Below are 24,775 nucleotides of genomic sequence, written 5' to 3' on the forward strand. Positions count from 1 at the left end.
TTGATACCCGATCCAGGTTGGAACTGAATAAGAAACGAATTCGCTATAAGTCAACCAATTGAATCGGGGTTGGTCTTCTCGGAAATCGGTTCTCATGTGAGGTGAGCTACTTAGGTACTAACCCTTCGATTCCACAGTAACCCAATGTGGTTCCTTTGTTGTAACACTTCCAGCGACGGTAGTGTCAAATCACTGAACTACTACTCCTCATGAGGTGTCCCTATTAGTACACCGCATCTACTTCCTTTCTCCTGAGCTATTATCTGCGGAGGTAAGATTGGCTCATTGGCATTATTACCACACTTATAAGTTGCACTTGAATTACAACTTTTCCTTTCGCATAGCCGGGCAAGACACGTGCTTTTGAGAGTAGCTTTTCGAGACGCAATAATGAATAATCACCCGATAACAGCACAAGGTGAACAACTCACTTATGACGGTATTATACGCTAGTGATAGGGATGTTTTCGTTTCGCTTCCCAAACTGGACACGTTTCACGATAGTGGACTTGGAGTTCTTTCCAGCTTCTACCATGAGCTCAAACATGTTGGTGTTTTTTTTTAGTTTAAAGATTTGCACATTTAAATATATTTACTCATAATTTTCTTTCCCAATTTTGTGAGTTTTCTACTGTCTGTTTTTTTTTTATTGCAAACGATTTTGCTCCTTCTGGCCCAGTTGTGATTCGTATCGTATCAAGAAAAGTTTGAGGATTCGTCACAATCGTCGGTTTTGTTTCACCATTTATTGTTAGGCAAATTGTTTTTTGTTTGTGTGTGTGTCTGTAGTTGTGTTGTATGTCTTTCATATTTTTAATTTTATCTAAGGAAAAGAAAATCGATCACGTTCACTTACTTTGCTTTAGCTAGCAAAACGAAATACTAAAAAAAAATATATCAAATCAAAAAGGTATAAAGTTGTCAAATTTACACTGTGTATTACATGATAATTATAATATACCGTTACATTTTCCCCTTGTTTTGGGTATTGCAAGAGAAAGCACAAACTGTGTAGGTGTGAATGTTAAACTTCTTGTATGCATATGTTTCAATCCATTTCGTTCATAAAAAAATAAGGGCTCTATCCAATTCGTATCAGCTACCTGCGACACAAAGCTCCGGATTTTTTTCTCTACAAATTTTTGGTCAAAACAAACTAATGTATGAATTGGACTGCTTTACAATCTAAAAAAGAAAGTGGTAAATGCTGCCAACCCAAAAAAAATGGAATATTTGCGTGTACGTGTGCTGGTTGTTTCCCTTCTTAGCTGTTGCCAACCGATATACATGATGTGGCAACAGTGTGTCTGTGTGTGCTAAAGGTGACCCATGCCCGGTCCTCCCTGCGAATCAAAAGGAATTACATTGGAAGGCAAGGTTGGTCCACCCCGAACAACAACAACAAATCAAGAGTGGAGAAAGGATTTTCTCGGACGTTGGCGAAATATTTTCCCTCTTTTTGTTTGCATGCTATGGTTGTTGTAGTAGTAATAGTAATAGTAGCAGCAGTGTTTGGAAAACACGTGTGTTATGTGTGAGATGTAATTGTTGCGATGTTGCTCGTTCATTACGCGATGCGAATCGACTGGATGATCTGGAAGATTGCCGATCCGCACACAACGAAGATGAACAGTGCCAACAGCCAGGGTCCCACGGGGTACTTTTCCTCAGCGGTCTTGTTCGTTTTGGGCACATTGCCGCGCTGGGTGATGTTGCGGCTGGCCTTCTCGTTGGCCATGCGGATTCTCTGCTGTGGAGCCATTGTTTGCTGTGTTTGGTTGTTGGTGGTTGTCTAGTATGTGCTATGGAAGAAGGACAAGAAAATGCAATTGATTTAGGAAGGCTTTGAAAGTCTCGGCATTACTAGAATATCAATGTAGATTCTGTGATACTATATGGGCATAAGTCATTTTGAAAAAAAGTGTTGAATTTCCACCCTCAAGTTCGATTCAAAACCCCAACATAGGAGCCTGTGCAAAAAATGGTAAATATTGATGGAGGTTTAGAGGTCGGCCAATGATTTGAAGTTTGTGTGGAGATTTCGGTGAATTAGTATGGGAAATTATTGATTTTAACTTACATTGCTCTAACCTTGGTTTTAGTTGTCCGAACGTGAAGAAAATATATTGTTGCCTGTTGTTGTTTTGAGGAAATTGACGCACATATTCATCTGTTCATTTACAGTATTTTGTATTTTTATTCGCATTTCTATCTTTCTTAATATGCGGGAAAACTGATCGTAACAACAATAGGCTATTTGATCATTGCGATAACAGCATATTAGTTCTTTAGCAGCACTGAGCAAAATCTCGACAATACATATTCAAAATTCTGCTTTGGTCACTCATTTGAGCTAACAGTCATCGTCAAGGCAAACCATGTCAATTGTCAGTGACGAACATGTGCAGATTTTTGTATTAGCTCAATTTGCAACGAAATTAAATGACTTAAGCAAAATAATTACATGGAGCCGTTAAAGTGAACAAGCATCTTCGTTCTGAACTGCTTGGATACAATAATGTAACACAGAATGCACGAAGTTACACTTTTAGTTACCAGGTGAATCTTTGTCATTGACGATAAAATGAATAAGATTTTGACGAAGGTTTTTTGGAGGATCAAATCTATCCGTGAGATTAAAGAGTGAGAAACCAGTTGTCTTCACTTAGCAATTGACTACCCCCTTGATTCCCTCTCTCATTTTACCAAGGGGGGGGGGGGGGGGGGGGGAGGTGGCTGTCAAATACGAACAATCTTCGCCTGCCTCGCATAACTGGTTCCAAACGTAAACAAGCCATAAGAAACCTACAGGCTTTGTTTACGTTTGGTACCAAATTTCATACAAGAATGATCAGTAAGCTGATTTGACAGCACGTCCCCCCCCCCCCCAGCATTTTACAGCTGGTATAATCAATTTGACAGATCGATGTCTTTCTATACCACTTGAAATCACTGAATTTAGAGTCGGTGTATAATGAGTCACGCCAAGAGTGAAGCTAAGTCTACCTATTGGACTGTCAAACTGGCTACCTATCGTGCAAAGTAAACAAACATTACGATGCTATGAAAAGTCCACGAAAGGTATCGCAATAAAATATAAAATATAATCGAAGAAATGATCATAAACACGCAGTGAGCATTAAATTGTCATGGGATACGTTTGGTAACGATCAGTAATGAGAATTTCTACTATTTTTTGTTAAGATGATTGGACAAAATCACTGATAGAATGATTTACAACAGCCGCTATTTTTTTTGCTCGCTAGAAGTCATTTGAAGTTGATGTAGCAGTCCTCTGTTGCCAAGTGAAAAGAAAGGGAATCTTTCGAAAACCGTGATGCGAGTTCAACTGTTTTTCTCTTGGCGTGACTCATTATACACCGACTCTAACTGAATTGGGGTCGATTTTTGATGATCGAATTCCACGTGGTACGACCGTGTGAAAATTGTACAGGCAACCAATTCGCGATATATTCCACGTTAAGTTGACCGATAATACAAAACCATCCATGGACCTTACTGATTACCATTAAAGTTCTTAAACCATAACTAAAAAAGTTCTAATATACCCAACTAACAATTTTAGTAATGTAAACGCTTTACTCATTTCAATTATACAGTCTCAAGCTGTATTCAAACGTTATACGATATGAGGAAACCTTTACTCGACCTCTATACAAGCAAATCTGGCGAACTTAGTCAGCTACTTATGGCTGTTGGAACGGTCGGGAGAAGCTCTTATTGCATATCCATTAACGCTTCTATACAGCTGTTATCCTGCTGTTTAGTTTGTGTGTGAACTTGAAAGGCGCTTATTCAACCTTTTCCCGGTTATCCAATAATCACTACACAGCTTTCTCTTGAAGCCGGGTTAAATACTGTTTACGCTTTTTTATGAAGGAATTTATTGAGTTTATTTTGCTGTGAATCAAATTAATCGAAGTTAGTTACAAATCATCACCAAATTATTTACCCTGCACCGGAACCTGGAATCGAACTCGAGACGACCTCTTTGGCAAACCTTGACACTACCAACTGTGCTACGCCAACACTTTGAACTTATGTAAACAAATCAACATTCCCTTCTACAACAAAATTGCTGAGTAGAGGCTTTATAATAGTGCACACAAATCACTTTACTCGACTAGTTATAAAAGAGCAGAGTAAAAGCTGTAAAACTACACACGTCTAAAAATAAACCTAGTTGACTGTGAAAATGCTTCCGAAGTTGCTCTAACACAGTTTATAAGCTGAGTACAGGTTGTTTAGTTGTTGAAAAAGCACTTTTGATGTTTATGTTATTCAGCAAGAGTGGTTGGTTGTTTAGAAGCCATCAAATGAGTAATATATTCACTTTGTTAGCTTTGTTTTGCAGCTACAAGTTGAAAGTTGATTAGTGTGTGTATAGAAGTGACATTAGCGTTTATTGGCTTATGTTATTCAGTGCGACTGACAAATTGAATTATGGTTGTGAGAAAGTTGAGTAAACGCTCTCCAAAACTATTTTGCTAGCTTTTGCTTGTAGCTGTATCTGCAGCTTCTTTTCAGCTACTTTACAGCACAACGTTGGAAAAGTTGGCTTACAAAGCTGAAAATGTTAGTTGGGTAGTTCTCTTTCCGAAAATGTATGGAGAAAACAACTATTTTTAATGGCAATGGTTCTCAAAAACCCATTATTTTTAAGGTCCACTTCCAAAAAACCATAAAACATGAGGCTAAAACTTTATCACACAAACGTTCATGTAAAGTTCCATAACCATTTCAGTTATAGTTTAGCACGGATTATAAACCATTTTTAACCATTTGAGGCAGGAGCTAGTCCTATGTCGTGGAACAGTTTCTAAGTTGACGATGGGGCACATTGAAGGAAACTTGCTGAAGTAGGTCCGATCAATCGTAGTGGTTTTCTTAGAAGGTGAAGGTCAAATATGAACATCCACTGTGTCTGGAGGCGTCTTGCTGATAGCTGACTAGAGGCCAATAAATTGACAGCATGCCGCATACTCAGGAAGATGAACAGGATCGTTCCACGGAAGATGACGGAGAGCGAATCGCACGAATTGTTTCACGTTCATAAGTTCAATATGGCGACAAGAGCAAATGTTAGGACAATCCCTAGATCGTCTACTTGAAGTTTTCTAAGCGTGAGTTTAGTATTAATAATTTAATCCTTATTTATTAAATCCTAAATTAAATTGCAGAATGCGGAATCGGATTGATTGACCTTCTCAAATCTCAATCAACATGATTCAAGATTTCTTTCGACAAACGGAAGCCAAATGGAGGTTAGAAAATGCATGTAATCGATATTTGATGATGTCAATACACCAACAGTTAATTTCCTGTTTCTATTATTTCATACACGTCGTTAAGCTCTCTTTTATGGTTGTTTTTATTAGAGATCGCTTATCAGTGAATTCTGTTTTTTTTTTTGCTGTTTGCTGTTTGAAAAAAATTCTCGATAAATTCAATAAAATAATAAACAGAAATTAACATGAAATCTACCACCTTTCCACTTGAATATTACTATAAGATCCAGTTACATTTACTTGAAAATTCACGTAGCTTTTAAGTGAAACCTATGTGTAGATCATCGGAACGTCCGAAAAAATTTACGTGAAAATCACTTGATTTCAATATTCATCACATGGCATAGATTTTCATTCCCAAAATACGTAATTTTCACCTGAAAAGTACGATGGAAAATATCTACGACTTTTTCAGGTGAATATTAAGTGAACTTTTATTGCAGTGTACACGTTCAATGCGGATCACTTGAGCTGCATGATAAGGTGCCCAAATCGGAGAAGCGTATTCGAGTGCTTTCAACGCATAAACGTCAGTGAATTGCGACGGATGAATCCAAGACCAGAGAAAGCTTTAGCTGGTATTGTAGCAATATGATCATTGAACCTCAGTTTGTGGTTGATAATAACACCCAAATCGCAAATGGACTGAACACGTTCCAGAGGGACGTGATTACCTTGCACTTGTTGATGTTTACACTCATACCATTCTCGTTGCACCATTGTGAAAGCATGTCGATGTCCATTTGTCGAGCCGCACAATCCAATGCGGACTTGATTACCCTGAACAGCTTGAGATCATCTGCGTATAAAAGCTTCCCGGACGACATACGAAGGCACGGATCGTTTATGAAGAGGACGAAGATAAGAGAGCCTAACATGCAACGCTCCAGATGGTATTTCGAATGCTTTGGAACGTGCAGAGTTGACCTGGACGAATGCTTTACGACCAGTCAGTAGGTATGCGGTACAGTGTCAAACGCCTTCGAAAAGTCGACGTAAATTAGAATCAACCTGATTCCGACGTCCCATCTCTCGGAATAAACTGCTCGTATAACACATCAGATTAGTTGTTGTTGAGTGACGAGGAACATACCCATGCTGGTATTCAGATATCAGCGGTATTGCTGCAGTCAAGATGACTTCGTGTACTAAGGATTCGATGATCTTTCCTAGACAACAGAGTATCGAAATTCCACGGTAGTTTTCGAAACGTTGAAGGCTGCCGGAATTGCGAATGGGAATCATTGAAGCGATTTTCCACAGTCCTAGGAACGTTTTTTCTTCCATTGATCGATTGTACAGCTGTGTCAATGGATCTACTTAAGAAGCAGCACACTTTTTCAGTAGATGTCACAGAGAACAGACGTTGAGGCTCGAACAAAATTTCTCTAAAAACTAGTGTAAAGATTCCTATTCGACTTAAGCTCCGCTAACGGCGACTTCCCCACTTAAAAACCCCCTTTGACAACCTGATGGCGCTGGCGTTGCGCGATTTACACTGGACACTAAGGGAGCATCCATAAATGACGTAGCATATTTATGATCAATTTTAAACCCCTCCTCCCCCCTCGTAGCGTATTTTGCTATATCAAATACATAACCGGTCACAAATTCTGAAACCCTCACCTCCCCCCTCAAATGCTGCGTCATTTATGCATGTTACCACCTAAGTGCTGGTAGCGCCAAGTGGCGATTTTCAACAGAAAATTTGTCAATACTAGCGCCAAATTGGTCGACAGTGGGAAATTTATCGACAGAGGAAATCAGGTAATGCTAGCAGCACGTAACGGCGATGTTCCTGAGTGAAGTTGGACCTCTGTTCTCTGTGGAAGATATGGTGACAGACTTTCGACCCCAGCTCCCTTTGACACGTCGAGATTTTCCAAAGCTTTATGTACTGGACATGCAGCAGTATATCATGGGAAGGTACATTTTGGAAACATTTTTTTGTGAATTTGAGGCGACGCTGAACTGAACACGCTTTGAAAGAAGTTTGAAAAAAGATTAGCAGCTTCTTCGGGCGTGGTGGCCGTAGATGAATCGAAGCTAACATTGTTCGAAACGCGATTATTGGTTCTTTACGCCTTTACGAATTTCCAAAACATCAATGGGGTTTGCTTCAAAGACGACTGCAATCTTAGCAAATAATCATGGTGACTTGAAGCAAGAAGTTCTCTGTTTTCATCAGTTCTAGATGCGAAAAAGCGTTTGCGGGCTGCACAACTCAGCTGACAACCAGCCTTCCTGTTGACCCTACTATGAGCACGGTGGCGACGAGGAACATTAGCATGCAAGATTTCGTATAATTTATCGTTAAACAGGAGTACGTTGGCATCCAGACAGTCACCTTGAACATAGTGTTCCCAATCTATCGATGAGAGTTCCACATTTCGAGCCGCAAAGTCACACTGCCAAAAGTCGAAATCCACGAGTTCGGATTGAGAGTCAACTTGGTTATGACGATAGCAACTTGTAGAACGAATGGTACGTGATGAGCAGCGATGTTCAAGAGTGAATGCGCCTTAGAAAAACACAAACACCCATATTCTCGATTTCGTTCGGACCGTTTGTCCATACAAACATTTTTTTATATATGAAAAATACGGTTTGAACGAAAACTAGAATATCGCTGAAAACTTGATTAGAGTTCATCCCAAAGCTCCCTAGGACGTATTCTCTGAAATATCTTGGTGTTAACTATAGAACTCATTCAAATATCGGCTTAAAATTGCACTGAGAAAAAAAACTAAAATTTGCTCAATAGTTCTTCAAAGTGACTATATCTAGGGGAAGTACAACTTGATCTGAAGTAATATTTGGTGTGAAAATTGCTGAAATTGGTAGTTATTAAAAAATATAGTATAAAATATTAATGATTTTAACTGTCAAGCGGAAAGCTTCAAAGTAAAAAAAAATTAACAGTGTAACTTTAACGCATACACTCAATGACGTTTCACCGTTGTTGTTTATGTTTACTGCAGCTTTCTCTTTGTCATCATTTCTGTATTGATTTTCGTTTTCGATAACTCTGATCGATTTCGACTTCGGCTTTTCATGATAAAAACGGTACTGGCAGGTTTGATATAGCCTCACTCGCGAGTTTGAAATGAGCCGAGTGTAGCATTTTTTCTGAGGAGTAGAATGCACACTGCCAAATCATTCCACTGAGCTTCAGAGCTTGTGAGCGAAGGGGGATAAAATGAGAGTGAGGTTTGCTACCATTCATGTTCATGTTTTCTATCACACGCTCTTACTCTCACTCTGGGTGAGCTCTGACCTTCTTGTGTCGAACAAAAAAGTCATCCGGAGTCTCGAAAAGCGCACCTCACGTCAAATCTTCCTCTCGCTGAAGTTCACTCTCCCTCTCTCTTGAGGAGTTTTTGTTTACTTCTTCCATATTCCTGCCGCCTCTCACTCGAGGTGAGGGCTGGCTAAACTCGCAGGACAAGAGTGTTTTAAAACCTCCAGTGAGTTTGCGGAGTTTCAGCAAGCCTGGGTACTCTCCAAGTTGCAGACTCATGGCGAATCGAGCCTAATACGACCACGGAACCATCACTTTGGAACTCCGTTAAAAGGGGCGGCGTAGTCAGTCGATTTCCATTCCATCAGAGGACAGCACATTGGTTCGCAGACGATGAAGAATTCGTGGAAATCAATGACTATTTGCTGGGGAACGGAAGTGCGGCCGATTATGTGCACTGAGATCAGCTACCAAATAATGCCGAATTTATGAGAACAAGGAGTGGATTTTGGTGGCGGTGGCTAGCAAGATCATCAAGGAATGACTTGCCTCTCGTGTGAAATCCATTTTTGATCAAACACTTAAAACCAAAAATAGTCAAAAACCAACTGTCAGACTAAGTATTAGATTCGCAAATATCACACATATTAAAATATTTAATATTTCCACCATGGATTCTAGATGCTCAACAAATCTCACACTAGCGAATCAATCTTCATCTTCATCGCATCTACTTGCATCGCACATCATCTTTTGACAGAAAATCTTCAGAATCGTCATAAATCTTCTTTCTATCTACTCAGCGTGCGCGTAGCTAACCACAGCAAAATGCAACTTTTCCTGCATCGTAGATAGAGTCGTCTCCGGGGGGCCCCCGGGGGGCACGTACTAGTCTTTCAATACTACACAGCCTGCTGACCAAGTATTTAAAATCTTGCCATTACTGCGTTACATACTAAATACACTCTTTATTTCAATAAATACTTTAATTACTCACAAAATTTTATATTTAAATTATTTTCAATATAGTTTAATTATTTGTCATTACCGAAGTTATCGTTAATTATTTGTTAATTACTTTCAATACCGCTGAAAGTATTTAAATCAAAGGGTAGGTCACTCCGCACACCAGTCTTGGGTCATCTTTTTTGTCAGTGTGCCGCAAGTATGTCGATTGTGCCGGTCATAGAGCAAGCTGCGATTGTTTGTAAAATATCTATCCCGGCAACCCGGTATTTCTGACACCTTGAAAGTTTTGGTTTGAAATCACAAGGATAAATCGGATTGAGGATGACGCGGGAAGTGGCGGGTGTGCGAAATTTAGGTGTTTTGTGATCCATAGGGTAATAAAAGCCCTGTGTTTTAGTGTTTTGTAATGCCCTCAAAGCTAGCCTTTCGGCCGGAAAGCGGTGGGGAGCATTGTTGGAGACCGACTTTAGATGGTGATGAATAGACTTCTTTAGTTTGGGGGGAGAGGTAGCTCATCGATTCTTCCGGTTCGCCTCCTAGCATCGTGCTATAAGGTACCAGGCGATAACCAGGGTAGTTGATCGATAGCTCGATGACGTCATTTCGTTGGCGTCTGCAATGGGAAATTCTCATAGCAGACGTTGACGATGGGACGTTGTCGAGTTGTTGAATAGCAACTATCGTGGTAACTCACCGATTACCTGTCGATCTGCCAAATTTGGAAAGACGTCTGCATTGAATTGTCTCATATAATAATATTCCGCCCACTATATCACAAGAAATTGCGAGTAGCTGAGTGGAAAGGAGATAAGTTAAGCATTGGGTACAGGATCAAGTCTCCCCTGGGTGGTGCAAGAAGATGAGCGCAATAGAATCATCAAGTTGCCATAAGGCACGGAATGAGACTATTGCATGGCTGGGTAGTCAAAGTCTTCCATACGTTAGTCATTTCAGGTGGATTAGAACAGGTTTAGGTGGGCGTTGGCCAGATTTGGATTTTTCAGATGTAATCCTGGATAGGACCCTGTCATTGAACGTCGCGTGAAAGTGGAACTTAATGAAGGCCTAAGTACTTTTTCGTAGTTTTTAGTTTTCGGATTTGAAAGATCGTCGGTTACAGTGGCCTGCTTACTGAGCAGAAAAACGCGGTCCAGGTCCTTACATATCAAAGAGATTTATGGTAAAATCGCTTGTGTATCGTGTATTTTGCGAAACTCGTTGTTGTCGTTGGTTCCGGGTTTGAATGGATACACAAATTTGAGCAACGGTATTATGTGATATGAGGGGCTCGGTGGCCTTAGAGCAACCGTTTTTGCTTACTGAGCAGAACATCATGAGTCTAATCTCAGGCCCATCCACATTCAAGATTCGTCAATCGTTTTATTTGTTAATATGACTACATGGTAATAACAGCAACTCGGTGATTAAAAAGGTGCTCGTCTGCCTAGTGGCAAACGTTTTTGCTTACTGAGCAGAAGACCGTGGATTTAGTCCCAAGCTCCTTCGCGTTATATGATCGTTAGGATATCAATTCAGCTTATCGTTTACCAAAACGAACCCTGCTGCAAACCCAACCCTCTTATTCAACATCCCAGTGATTCCTCGTGGAAGTGCAGAGGTGTTCTCGGCTTCCATCAAAGCGAGTGTCATGTCAACACAATCCTTCCCATTCCTTTCTTGACCTGTGTTTGAGCGCGGCCGGCGCTGGTATTGCCTAATTTAAGATCGCCAGTTTTTACACATTGAGGATGATTGCTAGTCCCAAGCATCGTCTATTGGTTCTCTGTGTAATTACAGCTGATCTGGCAGTAACAGAGTAGCAACCGTGGGCGTTCAATCAAGCTCAAGCTCATATGATTTGACGTTTGGGTTGCGTCGTTTGACGTGTTAACGTTCAAATTTAAACGTTTACACATCAAACGACACAAGCCAAACTTCAAATCTTATGTTCCCTACCAGAAACTTAGCCAGATTGTGGCGGCCATAAGCGATCGTAAAATACTGTATTACATTACCAGCTCTGCTCTGAACACACACAATTGCCTTCGAAAAACACAAACGCCCATATTCTCGATTTCGTTCGAACCGTTTGGCCATTCAAACATTTTTTTTTATATGAAAAATACAGTTTGAACGAAAACAAGAATATGGGTGAAAACTTGTTTAGAGTTCATCCCTAGGACATATTCTCTGAAATAACTTGGTGTTAACTATAAAATTCATTCAAAAATTTGTTTAAAATTGCACTGAAAAAAAACTAAAATTTGCTCAATAGTTCTTCAAACACATAGTTTGAACATAGGACACATGGGACAACATAGTTTTGGTATTTTTTTTTCGTGACATTTACTAAACGAAATAGGAAAATTTTCGTGTAGAGAAAGACGGGGTAAGACCTCCACCCTAAGCAATAAATTTAGTAGCTCAAAATGAGCAAGAAATTTCACATTTTGCTATGCTACATATGAATAAGCATTCATTTATCTATGGACAAACATTTTTCTGATTCATCACATTATTTATGCTTTTTCATCAATTTTTGGAACGATCTAAAAATACTCGTTCTTTTACAACCGGGGTAAGAAGGACCACCAATGGGGTAAGACCTCGGGTAAGACGGACCACGACGGATTTTTCGACAACCATTGCACAAAATTGGACACAACAAGCGCCCTATGAATGCTATGGTCACATGGATCATAATTGAATATCTTTGGAATCGGTCAACTGGTTTCACCGGAACAGGTTCCAGTGACCATAAGTCCTGTGAGCACAGATCTAGAAATGATAAAAAACGATACAAACCTATATTGTGACACATAAAATTGCATGAGAATTAGAAAATATGATCAATAGGAGTCATATTGTGTGCCCATTTCTACACCCTGACGTGTTCCGGGTACCCCCGGGGAAGTGGTCAAAGAACTCTAAAAAATTGACATTGGTGGTTACATTGAGTATGGTGGACCACATTGGCCACTCAAGGACATGTTCCGGATACCACCCGGGAGCAAAATAAAATTTATTTTATTGTGGAAATGTAAATTAGTAAGAATGGTCACATCTCACCATAGATGGATGAATCCAGGTTTTTATTCTTGGTTTTAGCTAAGAGAAACCCATCAAAAGTTATATTTTCACATGTTTCATGCATTTTTACATGGGACAACAAACTATGCTGCAAAGGGCAGTGCAGGGGGATGTTAAGGGTAAAATTTTGTCTATGCACCATAGATTCAACATGGCCTCCAATGTTTTTGTTTTGATTACTTTGATCATCAAAAAACCCAAGTAAAATAATTTATTAGAATTCCAATTAAACAGCTTATTTTTCCTCAGTACCCATTTGCCTTGAACAAATATTGAAATCAGGTCGAACCTTCAATTGTTATACCGATATTCCAAAACACATTCCATTGCAACAGTTTTTGGAGTAAACCAACCAGAAAGTGGGTACCTAGGTACCAAAATCAATACCCGCATAAACAATAAACTTTAGAAGAGCCTAACCACCAATTCGGGATATCCTCTCAACTTTATGTGGTATGGTCGTACCATCTATGATATTGTTAGTGTATGGTACCCGTTTATTAGGGTATGTAGTAGATGAGTTATATATATTGAATTTGACAGCCACAGCATCCCCTTGATTGAATGCCGTACCAAGGAAACAAGTTTGTATTTTCAAAAACAGCAAAGAGATCTCAAATGCAAACTTGTCTCCCCGATCGTTTTCTGCCAATGATCAGTTGTTTTTGTAACCTGGCTCGGGTCAAGGTTCGCACGGGCTGAAACTGGGTTCAACCCGAATGATAAACAAATTCGATATTTAGTATAACTTCTTGAACACCCCTCACCCGCGACCCTTCTTTAAATTTTGTACTACGCATATGAACAGCAGATAAGCCAAAATAGCCAACTCAACAGGAATGGCAAAATATTAGCATGGCACAAGGGGGGTGAAGGTGAGGAGGGAGGGATTGGTGACGTGAGGCGTAAGACTGGCAGAAATCAATCAGGCTACTTACCAAATCTCTCTTCAATAGAAGCGCAATTTATTGGGCGATGAAAATTGTGCTCCCTGGTTGGTTACAGCAAAAATAGTGGTCAAGTCTACGCCGAGATCCACGACGGCATTGATGTAAAAAAAAAAAACAAGAGAAAGATACCACCATCATTCGACTGCTTTCACTTCCGATATGGGAATTCCCTCAACCCGCCCCCGGAATCGGGACCTACCTTGTTTTCTCTGGCTCCTGGTTCCTGATGATGCCGCAAACGAGTGGTTCCCTCAGCGGATTGACACGGTTGTTCTCAACAGAAAAAGGCAATTTTTCTTCTTCTACGGACGACGACCGAGGCCGGACGTTTCTCGAAGCGCAAACAACACACGTATCCGAGTCGAAAAGTGATCCACGAAAGAAGTTGCGTTGTACCACACTCGCTGTTTTTTGCTTTGCTGGACGACTGCGCTGCGACGGTGTGGAGACGATTCTTTGACACCTCATCAGTTTTCTGCGCGGCTGGTGGGTTGTCCGCGAAGACGTCAGGTTGTCGTGTTGGCCGGGTTTGATGGGTTCAGATGCAAGAAAATTGTACCGTTGAGAAGGCGTTGCAAGATAGAATGGTGTGCGTCTATGGTTAAACAAACGAAAGGTGAAACACAGTGGAACGAATTTTATAAAAATTTGTTATTTTGGTTTTGTTTAAACAATTTAACATTTTTGTATTGTATTTTGCATTTGCAACTGGCCGTTCGCAATGCTGTTGTATTTTATAAGGACTGTTTCAATTTGAAACTAGAACAGAAACGCACCTCTCGCAATGCTGAGTTGCAGTTTCATTATTCGAGCACTATTTTGCACCAGATTTGCAACTGCTCGAGTATTCTGTTTTATTTCTGAGCGAGTTTGAAACACGAATGGAACTCTGTTTCAAATTTCTTTGTATGTATTTAAAGATGTTTCGAAGAGCTTCACAAAAAAAAACGGAGAACTTCATAGAGAATAGTAAAGTTTATGGAACATGATGATTACAAACATCTTTTAGAACTGTGCGTTGCGCTGATCGTGTTGCAGTTTTATTTTTGACAGTTTCAAATTATAGAATTGTCGAGAAGTTTAAAACAATTTTGAAACTCAGCATTGCGAACGGCCTTACGGAATCGCTAATGAAAGTGCGCTTTTATAATGCATTGTCTGGGTGTCTTCTGCGCACTTATTGCTGATGAACCAAGGAATAAGTACGCTGAAGAAACCAACACGATTTAACTTAAAACGAGACTTAAAAGCGAGGGTTTTTTCAGAAGCTTCTAACGGCGCAGCCCTAATAAAAAAAACATTCCCGAACGATAACCCAAATGATTGAACTATTCCAAAATATATAGAGATGTCTTAGAAAATAATACCGAACTGTAAATCATCATATGTTCCTTGTCCTGCCACAGGACAATCATCCAAAAAATTATTCCACGGTAGACCTTCGAGAGTTTGCCGGATGCTTTTCCACTATCAGCCCTTTCAGCAAATAAAAACTTCCGTAACGCGAGTTACAGCATGGAAAAGTACAGTCAAAAAATATCACTGACTGCAATCCAAAGACATAACCTTGTACATTTTCACGGCAGTAGAAACAAACTAGCACAAGATTCCTGTAAACAAAAACACAATTAGTTTAAAATACTTACAAAAGATTTCAATCAAACGTGCATCCTCCTGTTGCAGCTGCTCCAGAACTTTTTCCATTTTCACTGAATTTTTGCACACGCGAGAAAAAATGCTGAGTTTTTTAGACTCAGCTAAAGTGGACCCTACACGACAGTTTGTATTGACAATAATCGTATTGTCAATACATTTTATATTGACGTCAATACATCGGTATTGACAATATTTCTGTATTCACATCATCAATATTATTGTCAATACTTGTAAGTATTGACAATATTTCTTACCGTGTGGGGTTCGCTTAAGAGAACTGAGTTTTCGGTTAAAATTTCCGTTGCAAAGTTGAGCGCAAGTGGAACGTTTGACGTTTAACACGTTTTAGCGAATATTCGGTTCAGTTTACCGAGTTTCTCTGTTTTCACGTACCGAATTCGTAAATGTCAATACTTTACCGTACTTTTCGGTTCAGCCTTCATTTATATCTGTCAAATTTATACTATTTTAACGACATTCGGGTCTGATTCGATAAATGCATCTGAAAAAAAAATCTTAGAGATGAACTAGCCTAAGGCTAAAAATCTCTTAAATAAAGAATTAAAAAAAAAAAAATCTGAAAAAATGTTTTTAAACCATTTATTCGGTTTCTCGTTGGTAACCGAAGAGGTTGGGTAGAAAATAAAACCGAGTTCGGTATTATTTTCTAAGTGTGAGATAACGTTATAGGAAAGCATGATTCACGCAAATTGTGTTCGTCAGTTAGGAAACAACTAAATCGTTTTTTAATTGTCCATTGCGGGAAAGTAAGAATGGTTTTGAAGGCATTACATTTGTTGCCACCTTGCCGCATGTAATGTTACATGGTTGGAGCTTAAATATGCTATGGATCACCAGCACTGCTGATGTTTTCGGCAGCTTCAAGAACTGGATCGCATTGCAGGGAGTTGCCACAAACGAAGTGACAGACGATGGTTCATGAAAAGGTAAAATGTTCAAGGCTCATATGATAAGTCTATAGATTTTGATGAATAAATTAGATTTGATTTCTAAGGAACTCTACTTAGGAATAATTTCAAGGGGATTTGGAGAAGAATTCTAGATAGAGCTGGAATTAGGGCGTAACAGCTTTTGTAAACAATCACTTATTTTGATGATTTTTAGAAAGTTAAGGCTTGCCAACGCAAATCAATAACACCAACGGGTAGGGGAAGAGTTCCCCTACCTGACGGTTATCACAGAACAGAAGGGGAAGTGCAAACAAATCGGTTAATCAAAAATGGTTCGTTTTTCTGCTCAACAAGCGATGTGTTGTGGTAGCGTTCCACACGGGCTTTCTATGTGCACTCACACTATTATAGCATGCTGCCTATCTTAACTGTAGGCAGAAGATGCCTTCTACCGCTAGGTGCGCTAGTGTTCGCAAATGACAAGTGGAGCCACTTTCTGATCCGAAGTTCCACTCCTGTGCGGTTATATTGGTTTGCGTGGGCGTGCCTTGAGTTTCAAGAAATCATCTGTAGAAGTCATTGTTTACAAAGGCTGTTACGCCCTAATTCCAGCTCTATCTAAAATTCCAATGAAGTTCTGGAAGGGATTGCAAGGAAAACTTCGAATCATTGAATTGCTTTCAAGGTAGTTCTGAGGAACTGCTGATTTCAGATGCAATCTATTAAAGGGAATTCCAACGTAAATTTAAGTTGAATACCAAGGGAATCCTGAATAGGATTCATAAGGAATTTCAAAGGATATTATGAGGATAATTTCATGATGATGATTCTGAGGAGAATTCTATGGCGCGGTTCAAAGAAGAATTCCAAGGCAATTCTGAGGAGAATTTCTGGGAGCAAAAAATAGGAATCCGAAGCCGAGTCCGAAGCATCTTTGGGAATTTTCGGATAATAATTAGAGTATGCACGAGTAGAGGATTACGAATAAATGAGAATAAAAAGAATGCCAGGAGAACCTCAAACCACAGACAAACAGACATAACACATTAAATATTTTTCACTGTAAAACATCGTCGCTAAAACATTACCGCCATCTGTTGAATACACTGTGGTGGGTAGTACGCTGAACAGATGGCGGTAGTGTGTAAACGTCAAACGCAAGGGAATTGACTACACGCAGAGAAATGGTTTTTTAATTCAAATGGATATATTTTTGACTCAGGGCCTAATGTATTTTTGATATTGTTTCAAATATATTATTAGGTTAATTCAAAGAAAAATATTTTTGAATCAACAAACCGGTTGTAGAGTCAATAATCTGTTTGTTGATTCTAAAAAACATTTTGTTGATTCAAAAATATGTTTTGTTGAAATAGTGATACAATATGTTTGAATCAATAACAAAATACATTAGGCCCTGAAACAAAAATCCATTTTTCTGCGTGCCACAGGTGGCGGTGCTACCAACCTCTACCAACTACGATACTTTTAAATGGACCGTTAAATGCATGTTCGATGAACAACTTGCTAGAGTTATGTCTGTTTGTCTGTGGTTTGCCCTGTATTGCCTACAAATTTTTCAAAAATATCTTCTGAAAATTCTCACGGAACTCTTCTTAGCGTTTGCTAAGTATTCTCGAGAAGTTCCCCTTTAACTTTCCTCAGAATTCCTTATGAATTCTGCTATCACCTAGGGCCTCGGAATTTTCTTAAACGTCCCTAATTATTTTCTAGATATTTTCAACGTCAATTCCCTTGGAATTATGTTCGGAATTCCTTGCGAATACTGATATGAATTATTTTGGAAGTATCCACGAAATTTCAATTGAATGCTCATAATTCTCTTTTAGTTGTCCTCCTTTTCTTGGAATTCTACTCAAAACAATCTTAGAATTCCCCCTTCTATTATGATTCTCCTTCTAAGGGATGGTCCATTAATTATGTCACGCAAATTTGGCCCATTTTCAACCCCCCCTCCCCCCTTTGTCACATTTTTTTGTATGGATCTTAATTTTTTTTTTGTATGGCTCGTCACAGTATCCAACCCCCCCCTAAAAGTGTGACATAATTAATGGACGATCCAAGGTTGTTGTGAGTAGAATTCCAAGAAAAGGAGAACAATTAAAAAGGAATTATGAGAATACTTCCAAAATAATTCTCATCAGTATTATCAAGGAATTCTGAGTAGAGTTTCAAGGGAATTCCGAACATAATTCCAAGGGAATTGACGTTGAAAATATCTAGAGAATAATTAGAAAAAATTAAGAAAATTCCGAGGTCCTAGGTTGTACAGGTGATAATGTTTAGATAATTCAAAGGAGAGTTCCGAAGAAAGTTTGAGGAATATTTTAATGAATTCATGCTTCCACTTCGAAAGAATTCTGAGCAAAATTCATAAGGAATTCTGAGGAAAGTTCCACGGAACTTCTCGAGAATGCTTGGCAAACGCTGCGAAGAGTTTCGTGAGAATCTTCAGAAGATATATTTGGGGATTTGTAGACAATACTGGGAATTTGAAGAGATCAAATTCAAAGAGTGTTCTGCAGAGAATTTCTTGAATATGATGGAGCCAAATATTATGGGAATACCAGATAGAGAGAGAAGAGAGATACAATATTAACTGCTGATAAATTCCGAGGTAAATTCTTATTCTAAAGTGGACCCTACACGATTACTTTTATTGACAATAATCGTATTGTCAATACATTCAATATTGACGTCAATACATCGGTATTGACAATATTTCTATATTCACATCATCAATATTATTGTCAATAATTCCCCTTCGCGTCAATATATTGATACGTGTGGGGTTCACTTAAGGAAATTCTTGAGAAAATCTTAAAGACATCCTGTGAAGAGTTCCAAGAGCATCAAAATGGAAAAAAAATCAGAATCCAGGATTCGGAATTTTTTTGAAGTTCTGAGTTTAAATCTATATCTATCTTCTATATATATAAAAATGAATTTCTGTCTGTCTGACCCTTATAGACTCGGAAACAACTGAACCGATTGGCGTGAAAATTTGTATACAGGGGTTTTGGGGCCGTGGAAGGTTCTTATGATGGTTCGATTCCCCTCCCCCTTCTGTAAGGGGGGGGGGCTCCCATACAAATGAAACAGAAATTTCTGCATAACTCGAGAACTAATCAAGCAAATGGAACCAAATTAGGCATGTGGGGGCGAGTGTGGGGGTATAAGGAGATAATCATAGGGGGTAGCCCCTTAGATAATAGGGGGGGGGGGGGGCTACGTACAATATAGCATGCTTTTTTTTTAAATCGGCGCATAAACTCAAGCTAATATTGAATCCCGAGCAAGACCGGGCACACTCAGCTAGTACCTATATATAAATTAATTTCTGTCTGTCTGTCTGACCCTTATAGACTCGGAAACTACTGAACCGATTGGCGTAAAAATTTGTATGCAGGGGTTTTTGGGGCAGGGAAAGGTTCTTATGATGGTTCGAGACCCCTCCCCCATCGGTAAAGGGGGGCTCCCATACAAATGAAATAGAAATTTCTGCATAACTCGAGAACTAATCAAGCAAATGGAACCAAATTTGGCATATGAAGGTCATAGAGGGTAGCCCCTTAGATAAGAGGGGGGGCTACGTACAATATAGCATGTTTTTTTTTTAAATTGGCGCATAAACTCAAGCTAATATTGAATCCAGCAAGGCCGGGCACACTAGTTTTCTATAATTGTTTTATAGATCGTTTGTGGCTCTTAAGTTGTTGTTTTACCCATAATAACAATATATTTTTTTAAATATTTAAACATCTATAAATTTACCTTTGAATTCCTGGAATACTTAGGGAACTTCATTCATCAAAATGAGTAAATACCCTGTATAATCAAAATCGTTACGTTAAATTATCAGAGACTGATTGATAGATGGTAAAAGTTCTGAGTAGGTAGCTTAACTAATGTTTGAAAGTTTGGCACTTTTAAATTGACTGTTAAATGCGTGTTCGATAAACAACTTGCGAGTGTTATGTCTGCTTGTCTGTGTTTTTAGTATATTGTCTACTTCATGTTGGTTTTATAAAAAAAATAACTTATTTTTTCAATGTCCAACAAGTAATACGTTCCATTCCGATTAATCCGTAAGTTTCACAATTTCAGAATGTAACTTCAAGTGTTCAGTAATACAACAACACAAAATTGTAAATTATATTGATCAACCTGCCACTATTCAACCACACCTAACACTTAGTATTTATGAAAAGCTAATTGATCAGAAAATATCCGTAGATGTTTTGCTAAGCCTGCGTTCGTTTAACCGAAGACAACATATGATACGATGTCTTCGATTTGACTTAATAAATTACTAATCCTAAGAACATGTTGACTTTGATGAAAGCAAGAATTTAACTATGTTAGGTCAATTTAAATCACGACTTCCAAAACTAATATACTATTCACCGCAATGTAGACTTTGCAGTTCAAAATATCGAATGTTTCACTTCTATTTTCCTTGCACCGGGTAAAAGGTGTTTGTAAACAATAGTTTCTTTTAAATTACAAAAGAATTATTGAATGCTTTAAATTTAAATAGGTATTGATTGTAGGATTACCAGTTTGGAACTTGACATGAATCTCGATATCAACACAAACTTATGGTATTTAGGAAAACTACTGTATCTTTGTAATTTTCTGCATTTGAGCCTTCCGCATCCAATCGAAGTTTTCCAGAAAACCTCAAAACCAAACAAGACACCAAGTATCACCGGGAAGAACCAGCCAGCGAACACCACAATCCAAAGAATTCCACCAGGGTCAGCATTTCTCCGATGTAAACACAAACACAACTGCCGACTTCCGGTAGTACAATAACTTTCACAAAAGCTTGTATTTGGATTTTCCTTCACTCGTTACAGGGACATACTTTTCCGTAAATTTAACATTACATTTTAATCCGAATGTAGCTCTCGACCAGCGGATTTTAGTTTTCTTTTTCTTCCTCGACACCTCTTACGATCGTGGACGCTCCTTCTTCTCCTTGTACAGGGCTAGCAGGGAAACGTTAGCCACCTTGACTACCTTGAAACGGACTCCGGGAATATCACCGACGGCGTGACCCTTACGACCGAAACCGGCAACCAGGACCTCGTCGTTTTCTTCGATGTAGTTCAGGCAACCATCCCGGGGAACGAAGGCAGTGATTTTTTTGCCGTTCTTGATGAGCTGCACTCGGACGCACTTGCGGATGGCGGAGTTCGGCTGCTTGGCTTCGACGCCGACCTTTTCCAGCACGATTCCCTTGGCGTGGGAGGCTCCGGCGAACGGATTGGACTTCCAGCGGGTGCCCAAATGAGCCTTCTTGTAGTCCTTATCGGCCCACCGCTGGTCCCGGCGGTGACGGATGTGCTTCCGAGCGGTACGGATTCCACGTGGTTTACCCATTCTGTGTAATGGCGTCTGAACCGAACGAACACTTGAATAGAAAAGAGCTCTCTTTGCGGTGACAGCCACTGTCAACCCCGTGATGAATCTGATGGGAAAATGACACAACAAACAGGATTGCCAACCGTATCGAAGTGTCACTTTGACATTTGGAGTGCGTTCAAATATTTTAATATTGCCCGCCTTTTACACGGAAAAGGTTGTCTCATACACGGTGTTTCGCGAAAACCCATTAATGGGTATAAAAACACCCATTTCAGCTAAAAGTGCCCCTCCTCATTTAATGGGTAAACTATGGTTTACTCATTAATGGGTAAATGGGGGATCTGTCAATAAATGGGTGTTTTTTTACCCATCTTCTTGAAATGTGTTTTTCGTAAAATGGGTAAAAAAATACCCATTTCTTCAAATGGAGGATGCTGGTATAAAAAACTTACTTATATTTACATTGAAAATAAATGCAGGTGTAGAAGGTATAATATCATATTGGATAAAACTGTATGGACTTATCCGTAAGCCTCTCCAATGTTTCGGAATCTAACCTTTTTCCGGAGATCGTCCATTTTTGCTAAAAATAAAAGCGGGCAGAAACTGATTGCATTCCCAATGGTCGATGACGGAATGATACGATAAAATTTCCAAGTGTTTTTCACCCATTTTTGGGTAAAAAATATACCCATTATGCATTCGTGAACTGATTCTTTAAATGGGTATTTTTTCACCCATTTTATGATTTCCAAATTTCCCCATTTTTTGACAGCTGCCTACATGGTTTAAAAATGGGTATTTTTTTACATATAAATGGGTTTTCACGAAACGTGTGGGAAAACATTCACACACCAAATTTAAGTCGCTGATAATCAGCTAGATTTTGCAGGTTTTCGATTCAATGAGAGATCAGCAAACTTTCCAGCAAAATAATGCTGCTGATTCTTCCAGTAGTACACAGCAAAAAAAGTTGTTGAATATTACATCGAAACTGCTGCAACCAGGTCAATCCATCGGTTGTGTAATATCACATTGTACGATGTACATCGATTTTGCGAACAAAATTACATCCATTGATGTAATATTGTATCTGCGTTTTGCTATTACATCATTATTTCATACATCAGCTTGAATTACGTTGATCGATATTACATTTTTTTTTGCTGTGTATGAACTTCTGTCAAAATGATAACATTTGGCTGAATATTCAGCAATCTTTTTTCTTGAAAATTCGCATAAACGTGAACCATAACTTGACCTTACCCGAGACCTTACCGAAAATGGTTAAAAATTGTGTATAATTCCTGCTCAAATTTAACTGAAATGGTTATGGAACTTTACATGAACGTTTGTGTGATAAAGTTTTAACCTTTTGTATTATAATGAGAGAGAGAAGGATTAGTAATTTCCATTTAATTCCACTACCATATTTGCTTATCCTTGACTGATACGCGTGTTTCGTCTACAATGTGCAGACTTCTTCAGTGTCTTGTACTTATACTCGACTGAGTCTAGTCGAGTATTAGTACTGTTATGTACAACTCTTTATTGATTAGAATGCTTTTAGAGTGTAACGCACTAACGAACGTGCCCCGATCGCTGTCAAGAAACAGAGCGACAACATAGTAGGAAAAAGATACGATGATCGATACTCGAGAGTCGAGAATAAGAAATAAAACTGAGACTGGGTCAGATTATAGTTTTGGACATCGTAGAAACCAGTTGTATTTTATCTGACGGTCAACCTAAGGAAAAACCCCCCCAGCAAACATAAAAGTGACGACGCAGGATTAAAAGGATTTCGCGGAAATCTCGGCTACACGGATTTGAACTAGGATTTTTGCAACGGATTAGGACACGGATTCCGGACTACTCGAACAGGATAATTAACAGTGAAGGTTTGATCGGGAAAAACATATTTTTCCACGGGTAAAGGTAATCTTTCCGTTCAAGCGCGGTGGAGTAAAACCAAGGTGTTAATTTTCATCGTACGTTTGCTTGCAATATCAAGCCTCTCTCTGTACTGGTACCCGGTCGGCGTGGTTCGTTGGAAAAAAAAACCGGAAGCGAGTCAGACTCGGGATTAAGAACGCTTTTCTACAAGACGCCGAAAAAGTGACACGCCGGAAACAGGAATTGCACATTGATCGATAATCAAACATTCGGTGTGGTGCACGGAAGGCGCAGCTCCCAAAAACCAGCGACGGCGGTAAACCTTTACTGCTGATTACTTTTTGGAGGTAGCGTGAAGCGAAGACTGGTGAGTCAAAAGTTTTGATTCTTTTTATTCTAACCTAATCGAGATACTTTCGATTTTGTTTCCTGTGTTATTTTGGATAATTGATTGGGATTTGTGTCAAATATCAATTGGAACGCTAGTTCATACACATCATATTGCTTGTAATTCTTTTCAAACCTATTCTGTACCAATGGCCGGCCCAAGTATGGCGGTTACTATTGAGCCATACCGGAAAGGTGGTTCATTCGCCGATTGGGTGGAACGATTAGAATATTCTTTTGTGATCAATGATGTGTCTGAGGACAACAAAAAACCTTACTTAATTGCTTTAAGTGGGCCTGTAATTTTCTCCGAACTGCGGCTACTATATCCCCGAGAAAGCTTGACCGCTGTTAAATACCCGGATATGGTAGCTAAGTTGAAGGCTCGTTTAGACAAGACCGAATCAGATTTGGTTCAACGCATGAAGTTCAACTGCAGAATACAACAGCCAGACGAAACGGCTGAGGACTTCGTGCTTTCGTTAAAATTACAAGCAGAATTTTGTTCTTTTGGAGAATTTAAACAAGTGGCAATTAGGGACCGTATTTTGGCTGGGTTGAGAGACACAGCTTTAAGGCAACGATTGCTAAATGAAGAAAGTTTAACTTTGCAGAGCGCTGAAAAACTAATTGCTACATGGGAAATGGCAGGGGAAAATGCTAGAAACCTGGGCTCTAATAATAATTATGGATTAACAGCATCACTTAAGGATCGTAGTCCAAATAACACTGGGAAAAGTTTTGATAAATTGGTAAAAGTATACGATGCGGCTAATCGTAATCGTAGATATGATGGTTTTGAAGAGGGAGAACATTCAAATCGCGGACCAGTCAAAAATCGACTGGGTTATAGGCATCGGGGACAATTTGATTACAAATTCCGCAATAGAGGTCAACAGGATAATGTGCGTACGAGAGACTGGCGTAGAGACGATGGAAGGCAACCTTCGAGATATGCAGACTTGACTTGTG

General features: G+C 39.2%; 2 protein-coding genes across 2 annotated transcripts; both read right to left on the bottom strand.

Moving 5' to 3' along the window:
• Positions 1–636: 636 nt before the first annotated feature.
• Positions 637–13,988, bottom strand: LOC135717116 (stress-associated endoplasmic reticulum protein 2-like). Its single transcript, XM_065239068.1, has 3 exons — positions 13,759–13,988; positions 13,548–13,632; positions 637–1,802 (listed from the first exon to the last, which is right to left on the bottom strand). The coding sequence occupies exon 3, from the start codon at positions 1,760–1,762 to the stop codon at positions 1,568–1,570; it is 195 nt and encodes a 64-aa protein (XP_065095140.1). The 5' UTR covers positions 1,763–1,802; positions 13,548–13,632; positions 13,759–13,988; the 3' UTR covers positions 637–1,567.
• Positions 13,989–20,948: 6,960 nt separating this feature from the next.
• RpS23 (ribosomal protein S23) lies at positions 20,949–21,590 on the bottom strand. Its single transcript, XM_065238967.1, has one exon. The coding sequence runs from the start codon at positions 21,533–21,535 to the stop codon at positions 21,104–21,106; it is 432 nt and encodes a 143-aa protein (XP_065095039.1). The 5' UTR covers positions 21,536–21,590; the 3' UTR covers positions 20,949–21,103.
• Positions 21,591–24,775: the final 3,185 nt, after the last annotated feature.

Source organism: Ochlerotatus camptorhynchus, unplaced genomic scaffold, assembly GCF_037179485.1.
Source record: "Ochlerotatus camptorhynchus isolate MF236.1 unplaced genomic scaffold, CSIRO-AGI_Acam_v1.1 ptg000046l, whole genome shotgun sequence".
Classification (NCBI taxonomy): Eukaryota; Metazoa; Arthropoda; class Insecta; order Diptera; family Culicidae; genus Ochlerotatus; species Ochlerotatus camptorhynchus.

Bases quoted from the DNA above. Each gene is read 5' to 3' on its own strand.
- RpS23 (XM_065238967.1), bottom strand. From the start codon at position 21,535: ATGGGTAAACCACGTGGAATCCGTACCGCTCGGAAGCACATCCGTCAC.
- LOC135717116 (XM_065239068.1), bottom strand. From the start codon at position 1,762: ATGGCTCCACAGCAGAGAATCCGCATGGCCAACGAGAAGGCCAGCCGC.